We start from the raw sequence: 13,319 nt of genomic DNA, 5'->3' as shown, positions 1-13,319 counted from the left end.
CCTAGCAACGAGCAACCAAATAAACAAACAAATGAAAGATCTATCTAAGGAGACCATTTTAAATGAGTGTTGTTATATTGTACTAAACATTGACTATATAAATAACTTGGTGTTATACCTGTGGAAGTAAAATACGTTGCACTCCAGTAACAACTTAAGAGAAATATGGAGAGAAGCCATCCCTCTCCATTTGAGCCTCTTACAAGCCTTCTCTCCTTAGCCATTTTTGTTGCCAGGATCCGAGCATCTTGTGGCCTGGGCTGCGTGCTCCTGTGCCTAATGCTGCGGTGTACTCAATTTTTAGATACTCTTTTTAAACATCGGCTCATCTCCAGTGTTTAGCTGTTCCCCTGCTGGCTGATTTCAGGCTGGTGAAGTGAGACCATTCACTGAAGCCAGGAAAGGGTGTGACTGAGTGATCCTAGTGAGCCTTTTGTGCCTGGCCTCACCCTTGCCTCGACCTCCAAACTCATTAGGCAAGTGATTATTTTGCTATTGTTATGCAGTTTCGTTTTAAAAGTTGCTCGTTAATTGATTTTAGTTGATTTCATGGAAGTGGAGTTGTATTTTTGAGAGACTTCGTGAAGATGAGAACTTCAAAAAAATACTGAAAAGTCAGTCCTTTCTCAAAAACGTTTTGTAAAATCTTACAAAATACTGGGATAAAAATTTATGCTTCATTAAATCCTTGTTTTGGATTTAATTTAACCAGAGTTAGTGAACTACATGATAAAGTTGTATTTTGTACCAGATTGACCACATGAAATTCTATTCAACAGGGTCTCCTCAGAGAAACCCTTGAAACTGTACATCACAAAAGGATTATTAAATTTTTATTTTAGTCTTTTACTTTAATAGATGTTTAAATTAATTACCAATAATTACTAAGTACTAGTTCAGTTGTGTTGAAAATATTTTTCCCTGTGGATTTTTTTATTTTTGTAGACAGACTTAATTTTCTGCCAGTCTTTAAATAAATTTCTTGAGATATACCAGTAAGAAGGAAAATTTGCTAGAATTGCATATCACTTAAAGTCTTTCCTGGTAAGAAAACCAAATGTTCAGGTGGGGACTTGGTCTAAGAAAGGCTTAAATCTGAGTTTCTGAAGGTTGCTGGTGAGGCGGTCGCCATCTGAGCCACTTTTGCTGATTGAGATTTTTCCCAACTACTTTTCAAACCTGATGGTTGTGGCATGCTGTGAAATAATGTCCTTAGAAGCCTGAGCTTTCCCTAACATCCATTATACAAATCTCGTAAGATATAGATACAACAATTACGATGTATACCCCACTGCTGAACATGCAAAGTGCATGTGAATTCCTCCCAAATGGGTAGCTGAGAACATCAGTTCTTTAAAGGTTTATATTCACTATTATTATTAGTGTGTGTGTGTGTGTGTGTGAGAGAGAGAGAGAGAGACAGACAGACAGACAGACAGAGCGAGAGAGAGCAAGCGAGAGCGAGCTCAGAAGAGTGCCACAGTGACCCCTATTGTACATATAACGCAATAGCTCCTTTCTCAAAAATACTATTTTCTGCAGAGAAAACTTGATTTGCTTATAACACGTATTTTGTGATAAAAATCATCATCTTATTTGGGACATCCTATCTTTTAATTTATTTTGAACATTTATTTATCAGTGTGTATGTGCGTGTATCACGGTGCGCGTGGTTGTAGGCATGCACGGTGTATTTTCCTTCTACCTTTTGCTTCGGCGGCAGGGCTGTGCTCCGGGCTAGCTGGCAGTTCCCGCTCCGCTCTCCGCTTCACCGCGGGGGTGCTGGAATTACAGATGCCTGCCATCAATTCTGGCTCTCTTTTAAAAAAAACGAGGGTTCAGAGGCTTGAAGTGTTCTCAGGCTTGCCAAGCAAGCGCTCTTACCCACTGAGCCATCTCAACCAGCCCACGTCTTTTAATTAAAAAAGAAATCCAAGCTTTTAAATCAACAAAATGTGGGTTTTCATGCATTACAAAAATTTATATTGGATGAAAACTGGGCATGGTATTTCTAATGATAAATTTGAGAGGAATGTATTTTAAAAACGAAAACAAAACAAAACAAAAAAAAACCCAGACCTTGATTTTTGAATGGTGATAACGCCTAAGATCGAACGAAACAAACTGAGAGTTTTTACCATTTAAAGAATTACTACTTTGGACTAATAACACTAAATATTCCCTTGGCTTTGAGACCAGGTTGCATTCTGTCCTATCACCGTCCCAAATGAATATTCATTTTTAAGAGCCTTCATAAGAGTTGAGAGAGAAAAAAAAAAACCATTTGAGGTAATCCTTCCATCAAATGCAGTTTTAAAATATAATTGCTGCAAAAATGCAATAACTAAGTAGAGAGCAGATCACCGCACTCGTGCGCTGCAAGCCAGGGTGAGCCAGGATAAGTGAATACGTCAATTTCCTAGGCCTGGAGATTTGCGCCGGGCTTCAGCGTAATCGGCCCACAGAGAAGCACCATCTCGCTGTGTTTGTACTGTACGAGCCAGCGGGATTTTATAATTCTTACCTTTGGGTTGAAAATAAGGTTCAGCTTTAATTGTTTTCAAAAGGGCACATTTCTTAAGGGGCTCATTTATTCAGGAAGTGAAGGCCAATTTGCCGGTTTAAATGGAAATGGTTTTTCAGTGATCAGAAAACGTGAAGGTAAGTTTTATCATAAATGGAGCTTGCACATTTTTCTTTATTTGCCAAATTAGTTCTCATTCATGCAGGAAATGGAAACGTTTTGCCTACATTTGCATTAAAGCTCCCCTCTCTAATATTGGCTGCCGGAAAAATCGTACCTATCGCATTTTGAACCGGCAGCCCAATTATCAGTGGCTTTCAATTAGAAAGAAAGAAAAAAAAAAAAATCTCAAATTTGTAGAAAGCATCTTGGTACGTAGCTGGCAGAACCTAATTTGTGGGCAATTATAGCTTGATAACAGTCTGCAAACATTTCTTTGAGTTGCTTAAGCTAAAACTAAATATTAAAAACTGCGTGATAAAAAATTGGTTGAAATAATTTTAAAGCACATGCAAAGCAAGTGTTTCACTTCCATTACTGCCGCATTATTACCTATGAACCAATAAGTGCAAATCAGTGATGATGCAAAGATTTTTTTCAATTAAAACCTCATTTGCTTTTCTTTATTTAAAAACCACTGTATTTTTTTTTAATGCACCGAACCAATTACAAATTTTCATCAGTAATCCTGACTTGTTGGGACTATATAATAAACGATAGTTTATAACTCTTTCGTAAGAATTATTAACTGAACAAGTTAATCTCATCTTCCAGCCCAAACTAAGACAAATTTCGTTTTCAGCTCCACGATCCCAGCTAAGTTATTTGAGGATAATAAATCTCACTTCATAGAGCTGTAAGGAATAAATATTTATTGTAGAAGAAAAAAACAGTTTTTCCTGGATCCTAGGTGTCTAGGAAATGGGATTTCAAGTTGAGGAAACTGGTATTATTTTCTCTGTGGGACTGGGAACACAGCAAGTGCGCTGTCTTCGAGCGGTCCCCCAGCCGTAATGTTCTGCCCCTCTTTCCCTCTCCCAGCAACAGTACAGACACCTTTTCTTTCTTTCTTTCTTTTCTTTCTTTCTTTCTTTCTTTCTTTCTTTCTTTCTTTCTTTCTTTCTTTCTTTCTTTCTTTCTTTCTTTCTTTCTTTCCTCCCTCCCTTCCTTCCTCCTTCTCTCTCTCTCTCTCTCTCTCTCTCTCTCTCTCTCTCTCTCTCTCTCTCTCTCTCTCTCTCTCTTCCTTTTTTGAGCAGCTTTCTTTTCTTCTGGTTTCCAAGACAGTAATTCTCTCTCGGCTGTTTATTCTAATGACTGAATAGCTGACCCCTCCGATAATGCATGTACCTACTCCCCATCTCCAACCTCTGAGTTGGCTCAGGGCTCGGTTGCATGCTCTCTTCCTGACTGACAGCTTCCAGTTTCAAGTCTTTAAAACAGGATCATGACTTAAGATCTCTGAGCCCTCCTTGAGAGCTCTAGACTTCTGAGTTCCATACTCAGGGACCTCACTGGGAACTTGGTGTCTTTGCTTTGGTACAGAATAGGCAGCTCACATTTGGTACTGCTAAATCACAGCTCAGAATTCCAGGACTGGTCCCAATATGTCTCTTGAAATTCATGTGTTAGGAACAGTTCCCAAATTCGTGTGGTCATGGTATTCAGAGGTAGGATTATGTGAGGAGAAAAAAATTAAGATTTTTATTATGTATTAAGCATTATTAACCTTTCTGGAAGATACAATAAATTGTATATTAATACACTGATAATTTGTTATTAATAATAAAATTAATAAATATAATTGAAGACAAATTTCAAAGATTTATGTGGTACAAAGGAATCATTAGTTTAAATCATGTTTTCGTTTTCTTTCTTGTGGGTGTGAAAATAACAATAGCCTCATGGAGCAGCTGACTTGAGCTTTCAAATGTTCTCCTCTTCAACGTATCTTGAGTAAAGTGTCCGACTCCTTGATAAAAACACAACCCTTTAGTAGGGACGCAGAGTGCATTGGTAGAACATTTGCTCTACAGAGGTAGACTGTGAAGTCCTGGGCTGTATCTCCTGTACCACAACTCAAACAAAACCTCCTCTAAACCCAAACAAATGCCCAGAGATGTTTTGCTCTATTCTTAAGATAGGACCTTGTTATATTGTACAGGCAGTTCTTAAACTCTTCAACTCAAGGGATCTTCCTACCTCAGTCTCCCAAGTGCTGGGATTATAGGCGTGCATCACTATGTCAGGCCCACATATTGACATACAGAATGATTTTTGCTAAGTTTTAAATAATTGTAAAGAGCCATTATTATTTGGCATACTTCCTTTGACTTTTTGGCTCCTCTCTGGCTTTGAGCATCCTGAATAAAGGTTTACTCTAGAAGTGGCATCCTCAGGAGGAATTTACTAAATGCGAGACAAATACTTCCTGTCATGGACAGTACCTGAAGTGCTACGTGAAAAGAAATGGTCTTGACCTGTGCACAACCTTGAGTTTAAAGTGAGGAAGTTGTCCACTTGAGACCAGGTTTTGGATTAAGCTCTTTGTAAATGGTGAAGATTCATTTTTATGAAAGCAAAAGAACTGAACAGGTAGCTGTTAAGACTGAATTAAAAGTTGACTTCTAGGGACAGAGTTTCCATGCATACTTCTGTAGGCTCTTTCAGGCCCTGGGACATCTTGAGTGTTTTACAGTTTTGCTGCCTGGGTTTGGGTTGTAAGGAAAGAAAAAAAAATACAACACTGTCTCCAAGTGTGGCACAAACCAATTTCTGACCTTTTGATCCACGTTTCTAGAATCTCTCCGAGCTTTCTGCTTATATGCTTAAATGACACTTAGTGTCAATTAGGATTTGACAGTGACTGGTTTTCTTTTCTCCTCCAGTATAAGAAACACCGTTCTTCTCAGGCACATACCAACAACTTCGCAAAGTCTGTGGTCAACCTTGTAGACTCTGTAAGTAGACTGCTTTTCTTGAAACTTCTTTTCATTAATCCAAAAAGCACGGTTTATGTCTCTTTCTCTCTATTCACGGATTATGTTAGCTATTTCTCGGATGAAGCAAAAAATTTATTCACATACGTATCCATACATATTCATATCCTGGTGAAGAAAGTGTTGGATGGTGAGCTTTGTAAAAAAGTATTCCGGGCTTTAGAATTCTCAGAATCCCCAAGACACTTTAGCATTGTTTCTTTCTCTTAAGCTTATTGACTTTCATTAATTATCATTTTAATTCTATGTATCTGTGGGGTGCAGTGTGATAATTCGATACATGTGTATGGTATCTAATGAGCAAATCAAGAGAATCTGGCATTGCCACCTCCTTAAACAGTAAGAAATTTTTATTAACCCACAGTAATTGTATAGTATTGCTTCTGTTATTAGCAGAGTCCATGGGGGATAAAGAGCAACGGGAGAAGAATTTAAGGCTGGAAATTATCCTTCGCAAATGAGACTTTATTAATAACTACTTGAGCTTTTCCTAAATATTTTGCGTAAGTCGAGAAGTCCTAATGGATTGAGGCAGCATGTGTTTAGAGAATTTAGATAGATGAAAATTTCAAGGCAATGTATTTATTATCTTAGTTCTCCCATGGTGGAATGTTTCAGACTGGATTTCTAACATTCTAGGTGATAGAATTGGATGTCATTGCCACATAAGATAATTTGAAACAATGAAATGTCTACTTCCTTCAAAGGGGGGTCTGACCTTAAATATCTTCACTATTGACTTGCTTCCCCCGCGCCCCCTCTCCCCGTCACTTCCTAAGTTCCAAAGAACGACCGTTTAGATTTTCTTCTTCTTTCCTGCCTTAGGTAGTAACCCCACAGAGCTGAATTTCATACATTATGTTCCAATAAATAATTCAATTTGACTCACATAAATTAATTTATGTATTCTTCTGTGAAGTGCTACTTTGTTAGGCTAAATATATTTTTATCTTGTATTTATTGTATGGACCCTCTTAACTGTGAAAAAAATCATTTTTATAAATTGCCAAGCATCTAAATGCTACTCACTCTGAGGATCTGCCTTTTAAACAGCCCCAAACCACCCATCATGTAAATATTCATAACATATTTTGTGCACCTAGCATATGTTATGTGCCTCATAGGCACAGCTGACAAAATTGTAATATGAGTTGATGTGCATAGAATATGTAATATAAAATTAAGGTTGAGCCCCTGAGAGCCAGTTTACATCTGCCTTATTACTTTTCTTTAATTTCAGCTCTTGTCAATCTGCTCAGAGGAAAGCCATAGATGGATATGGAAAAGAGAATCTTAAACACATCTTTTCCCATGCAAAAGCTATTTATTAGGCAGCATCTCTGCGTTAGTCATTTTTGCATGATTGACTAGACTCCTACTTTGCAAAATTTAATTTTTAGTTTGTGTTATATTTATAAAGTTCTGGAGCTGATCGTTCATTGCAAAAAAAATACGTTACACTTAACTTGTCTTTGTGTAAAGCCATTATAAGCGTCAACTTGATGATAATTCCTTCACTTAATGCCTTCTAAGACCCTTCATCTGTTTTCTTAGATAGTTTAAAAGTAAGACAACATGGCAGCTCTCATGGAAGTTGCTTAATTCTGTAAGTTATGTATTTGGCCCAAAGTGGAGAGAACAGAAGAACAGTGGCATGCTGTGTGTGAGTGATGCCGCTCCGCAGTGAGGGTGAGGTTGGCGATGCAGATCTGTCTCCCCCCCACCTCTCTTGGCCTCAGATCCGTGATTCACTCTGAGAGTTATTATGTTGTGTGGCAAGGCGGCTGTACTGTTTGATGAACTGTCCTAAACCTGCAGGTTATATTGCGCTTAGAGTCACTGTGTCAGGCTCTGGCTTGTTGCCTCCTGTGGGGTTTGGAAAGGTTATTTTGCTGAACCCCGTTGTCAGAGCAGGTCCTGGCTTGAGAATCTTGTCATCCCTGCATCCCTCTCATAAGATGCCAGGCAACTGAAGACGATGAGGTGGGGGTGGGGGGTGGGGAGTGGAAGGAATCTTTAGGAGAGTTGAGAACACTGAATTGTGTGATTTTTTTCTTCTTGGTTTTAGCTCTTGGAAAAGAGAAAGGAAAAGAAGATGTTGTATGATTAGCTAATGCCGACCCCATGTTCTCTCACCTCCCCCTTCCTCCTTTCCGCTGACTCACTCACTGATTGTGCATGTTTGACCCAGTGTTTTCCTCCTGCACCTGTCCTGTTCTGTACCCTCAGATTTACAAGGAACAGCTCAACACCAGGGTTGTCCTGGTGGCCGTAGAGACCTGGACCGAGAAGGATCAGATTGACATCACCATCAACCCCGTGCAGATGCTGTATGAGTTCTCCAAGTACCGGCAGCGTATCAAGCAGCATGCGGACGCAGTCCACCTCATCTCGTACGTGCTATTTCCGGCTGTTGCGGCAGCTCTGGCTCGGCATTTGTCTTTATCTCCTTACCATATCAATTAGTTTACAAATCAGGGAGCAGTGACTTCTATAAAGTTGCTGTTGAACCCTTTCTCTGTTCAGAGAGGTAGAATTCCAGGGCTGGGATGCTATGGTTCTCTGGCCAACCAGCTCTACTGTCGGAGCACGCAGGGCTTCTATCCTGAAGGTCAAATCACAGTCCAAGATGCTTCTGGCACGATTGCCTTCATTGCAGGCAACAGGCCTGCCAGGCTGGGAGAAGGGCAAGAGGGAATTCCTTTTGTTTCCTTGAGCCTGTGTGCATCTGTCCCACCCAGTTTGCGAGAGCGTAGTCAGGAGACCACACCTCGCGGTGGGAAGTCTAGAAAATACCTTTTTAGATGAACCGATGAATACGGTTGTGTCTCTGTCATGGAAGGAGGAGGGCTGTGCTTCTCTCCACTCTTCCTCCTTCCTTCTCACGGCAAAGTCGTTTTCACACACGCCTCCGTGGTTCAAGCCAAACAAATACGTCCCTTCCTTACCTTTTACTTCCGTTCTCTCTTCTTTCTCAGCCTTGATCAGTTTGTGACAATTAGCCATAGCTGCTCTCTAGTGGAAAGAGCCGATGTGTTCATAATGGCGTAGACTGAAATCTATTTAAACACAGTTTTTATTTCCAGTTGAGAGTGGTTTTCAGGCTGCAAGGTGTGGGAGAATACCTACGTGTGGGGAACGTTTCTGTGGTGTTTCCTAACAGTACTTTGTTTCTCTAAGGCGTGTGACATTCCATTATAAGAGAAGCAGTCTCAGTTACTTTGGAGGTGTGTGCTCTCGCATCAGAGGGGTTGGTGTAAATGAGGTAAATTTCATGCTTTTTTTTTTTTTTTTTTTTTTTTTTTTTTTGGGATAAGGTTGCTCTGTGTAACAGTCCTGGCTGTCCTGGAACTCACTTTGTAGACCAGGCTGGCCTCAGACTCACAGAGATCCGCCTGACTCTACCTCCCAAGTGCAGGGATTAAAGGCGTGCGCCCCCACCACCCGGTTCATGCTTTTTTTAACTAGAGCTCTGTCCTTACAACTGATGGCTTTCTTTATTAAGACTCAGTGTATAACATTGCGTTTTTCAATGGTGACACTGAGGTGGTAGCATGAGTGACAGATCAGTAAACAGAACAGTTAAGTTCATAATGACAGCTTTGGATATCGCCACAGTAGTTTTGCCAAGTGTAGACATTTCCTGAAAATTGGCCCAAGTAGCTGAGACGCTAAGTTTTTATAAACTTATCAATCTTTTTCCTATGACTTGTTTTAAAAAAGTTTTTAGTGCTTTCCTGCATATACTAAAACTAACTCATTTAAATCAAAAGTTTACAGATTATAGTTTGTCTCTCTATGTACATTTTCATTTTTGCATTTTCTTCTTAAGTTCGGTATGAATTGAAGCAAATGTTTTCATAGAATCATTGTTTGGGCACCTTTATTATGAAAATTCTTAGTTGAAAAAGCACCTCAAAGCTTAGCCAGCTGTATCAGAACCCTGGCCAACAATGGAGAATATACTTTTTACCAGGTGGTCCCTCTTGTTCAGTGGGAAACCTTTCTGGGCGGATTTGCATGATGTGGAGTCTATCCTTAGCTCACACTGAGTTGGCGCACAGCCTGGGTGACTTGTATTTTCTGTTTCCATGTGGAAACTTCCTGCTCTCAGTGCTTCTGGTGGCACCATCTCAAGGGAGAAATGATGATTCAAGAGCATATGCCATCTTTAGCTGTTGTCAAGCTCTACTATGGACGTGAAATGATAGCAATAACAATTAAGGAATAACCACTGTGTCTGTGCACTCTCTCAAATGTTTCCCCACGCACTTTCAACTCTGAAAACCAGTATGGTCTTCCAATGGCAGTGGCACAAGTACTATCTCAGAGCCTGGCTCAAAACCTTGGAATCCAGTGGGAGCCTTCCAGTAGGAAGCCAAGTATGTATACTGACTTCTTAATTGAGCTCACGTATTATTCTGTCTGTGTAACGCATGTCCAGTCATTGAGAATGTTTGATTCCGAAGTCACTATAGTTTAATTATAGTGTTATCTCATTCCTTTAAAAAAAAGTCTTGAGCAGCTTGAGATAATTATTAGGCTATTTAGGAGGGAGACATTTCTCTTTCAAAATCCATAAGCTCATGCCTGGTCTGTTCGTTCTTACATTGAGACTATTAAGACAAGGTGGGGTGGTGGTGATTGATACGCTCCTCAGACTCTTAACCATTTGAGCATAGGCACAACGTGCCAGCTCCAGCTCCAGGGAAAGCTCATCAAAGACACGGTGGCATGGGAAGGAGCTGAGGTCTCAAGCAGACAAGGATCTCATATTTAAGTGTTCATGACCCTTACCCACACAGTCACATCCAGACAGGTGAGCCCCTGCTTTCCCTTCTTGGGAAAGCCTGCCACTGGCCTATTAAGCTTGGGACGGGTAGGAGAGAGACAAAATGGTCCTGGTGCAGAGGTAGGTCCAAGAGGGAGTTCATCCATGACCCCTGACCCATGCAGCAAAGTAAGACAAATGACTGTTGATGTCACTCCGTTTGATCAATGTTTTCATGGAGAAGGAAGGAAAGAATCAACTTATCCAGTGGACCGAGTACTAAGGGACCATCAGAGATTTAGAAGCTCATGGATTTATCTAATTTCTTTTAAAAAATCACGCTAAAGTCCATATCTCATTTCTTTTAAAGCAGGATGAAGTCCAACCTGAATTATAGTCCCCTTTGTGCTAGCATGGTACTCAAATATAATTTTGATACATTTATTTTTGTGGTAGAAGGCACAACATCACAATAGAACCTTGGAGAAAGAGAGCAGCATTGTTCATTTAATGAGAAAATAAGCTGAAGTCCTCGTCCTCTTATTATGATCGTGAGAGCTAGGAGGAAAAAAATCTCTTTTCCCACTGAGACCTTCCCGGAGAAGAAAAGAAAAATGCATTATCTCGCATGCTGTCCTGTGTGTGATTAATATGGAGCACTGTGGGGGAGTGGAACAGCATCTTGTGTCCACAGGCTTGATTCCCTTTATGGGTACGTTAATGACCAAGCACACAGCCATGATGACACCGGCACATTTTGCAAATCTGTATAAACTTGCTTTACTAATATCTTGCTTAGAGCATTTACTTTCTCATGGAAGTGGCTGCTCCACCTTAAAGTTTCAGGACCTGGCCCAGGTAGCTCAGAATCAGGAAGGAGAATCACTAGGTTCAATAATTGAAAATTCTGGAGGCCAGTACGGGGGTCAGCTGAGAGATGTTAATGGCTTGGATGGTATAGCAGCACAGGATGGCTGTTCTCCAAGTCTCTGGCTGATCCCGGCAGTGACTCCAGCAAATTGAATTCCTTTCTTTAACTGCCCTGTGTCTGAAGGACTTTGGTGACATTGTCTTGTATTCTTATAGATCATCCAGGGATGCCGTCTGGGTCAACCCTAGAACCACTCTAGGAAATAGGCAGAGAGGCACTGCTTCCATTTTAGAAGCAGAACCCCACACGCAAAAAAAGAAAGAAAGAAAGAAAGAAAGAAAGAAAGAAAGAAAGAAAGAAAGAAAGAAAGAAAGAAAGAGAAAGAAAGAAAGGAGGGAAAAAAAGCAAAAAAGCTGAGTGGCTTCCTTATTCCCTAGTGGTAGACTAGAATTCAGCTTTTTGTTTCTAGCCCATCACACTTCTAACTGTACACACATTGGGTTTTATGACTCTAATTGACATGTCTGAGGTACAAAAACGAAGAGGGGCCCAAGTTTTTTTCTTAGGACTCAACCTATATACTCCAGGCAGAAGGAACCATTGATTTAAAGGAAGTAGAGGAGCCTTGACACTGTGTGTCTTTGATGTAAAGTGGTATTGAGGAATTTTTGCAGGAGCTGGTGTAAACTGAACCTGTGACTTTGTTTCCCACCCTCCCTTCGCTGCTCGTATTGTTTCATTGGGCTAGAATGTGAATGCATAGAATCCTGGGGCGGCTGCATCATGGAAGAAACAGGGTGAGTTTGTATCACTCTTGCCTTTGATGTATGCCTGTTGTAGAAATTGCTGCATATATAATAATTAGAGGCACAGTCTCTCAGGTACTGGTCTTTTAGGCTAGGCACTTAGAATAAATTCAGTAATTAATTGTCTGGTATTTTAAAACTGACAGTGCTAATTCACTTTATATTTTAATTTTTAATTTAAGGTTGGGGAGAAATGAGAAATGTATTAGCCACTTCTATTTATTAACCCTTACAGGAGTCACATGACTAAAAGCTTCTGCATTTAGGGGAGGCATTAATCTTTTAATATACTTAGAGTAAAAAGCAGATGGTCTATCTGAGGCAGTCAGTGAAAATCAATTCAGTCATCCATTTACATTCTTAGGAACTCATAAATACATGTTTATGGTAATAAATTTATAGTATACTCTTTATAAAGTCAACAGAGCTTTTTTTTTTTTTAATTTGGAGTTATAATGCCTAAACAAGAGAGTTGTCAAGTGGTAGACCATCAACATTAATTCACCCGTCTTTACTTGGTGGGCACTTAGGTAACCAGACCAGCTGTTCCACAGCATCAGTGTACTGAGCCCTGGAACCAGCGCTCTTGGCACAAGACTCCTGCGCTGTGCAGGCCACTGACTAAACCTCCTAAGCGGTAGCCCACTCGCAGTCGGAGGGAGAGGTGTCTCTTACTGTCTTTGTTCAGGCCAGACACCTGCGCGCTCCAGTTTTTTGTCCTACCTTTATTCTGCACTGGTTACCACCTCCTTTCCCAGGGCCCCTGCCTCCTCCCACCAGACCCTGGAGAGGAGAAGGTATGTGCAGTTAGCCGCTCTCCCCACGACTTCGGAACATGCTCCTAGAAATGCAGTCCCGTCTTGAGAGGCTTGCCCTTCCCCAGCCGCGTTACTTGTGCTCCACGGTTGAGTCCTGTATAATAATAACACAGGGTTCGTAGCTGCCATAGAGAACAGTACCACTCATAATGTTGGTTTCATAGGACAATATTATTGTCTTTTAAACTGTCAGTTTCTAAATGAGTTTTGGATTGAGTATTTATAAGATGTAATAGACTATTTGAAGTTAATGTATGTTTTCTCAGACATATATTTGATATACTTCTTATAAGACATCACCGTCAATAAAAGGTGAGTTTTAACTCCACAAGTACCCTCATATATCAGAATACGTAAACTATTGTATTATATCCTAGAACGGCTTCTCCTACTGGGCACTACTGCAGATATTCCCGAGGAAGCATCGTGTATGATTTAGCTTAACCTTGACGTGTGTGTGTGTGTGTGTGTGTGTGTGTGTGTGTGTGTGTGTGTGCTATTCCCTTGTGTGTTGACATAGGGGTCTTAATTTG

The 13,319-nt window shown here is 40.4% G+C and overlaps 1 protein-coding gene across 1 annotated transcript in view; it reads left to right on the top strand.

The window, feature by feature from the left end:
* Adam23 (ADAM metallopeptidase domain 23) overlaps positions 1 to 13,319 on the top strand; it is a 155,493-nt gene that overhangs the window by 95,014 nt on the left and 47,160 nt on the right. Inside the window, exons 10-14 of the mRNA XM_059278128.1 lie at positions 5,410 to 5,481; positions 7,750 to 7,913; positions 8,701 to 8,785; positions 9,812 to 9,902; positions 11,911 to 11,959. Coding sequence (XP_059134111.1) covers positions 5,410 to 5,481; positions 7,750 to 7,913; positions 8,701 to 8,785; positions 9,812 to 9,902; positions 11,911 to 11,959 — 461 coding nt within the window. The remainder of the gene's footprint in view (positions 1 to 5,409; positions 5,482 to 7,749; positions 7,914 to 8,700; positions 8,786 to 9,811; positions 9,903 to 11,910; positions 11,960 to 13,319) is intronic.

This window comes from Peromyscus eremicus, chromosome 13 (assembly GCF_949786415.1).
Source record: "Peromyscus eremicus chromosome 13, PerEre_H2_v1, whole genome shotgun sequence".
NCBI lineage: Eukaryota > Metazoa > Chordata > Mammalia > Rodentia > Cricetidae > Peromyscus > Peromyscus eremicus.
The sequence above is the reverse complement of the archived record's forward strand: the minus strand, read 5'-3'. Positions and strand labels throughout refer to the sequence as shown.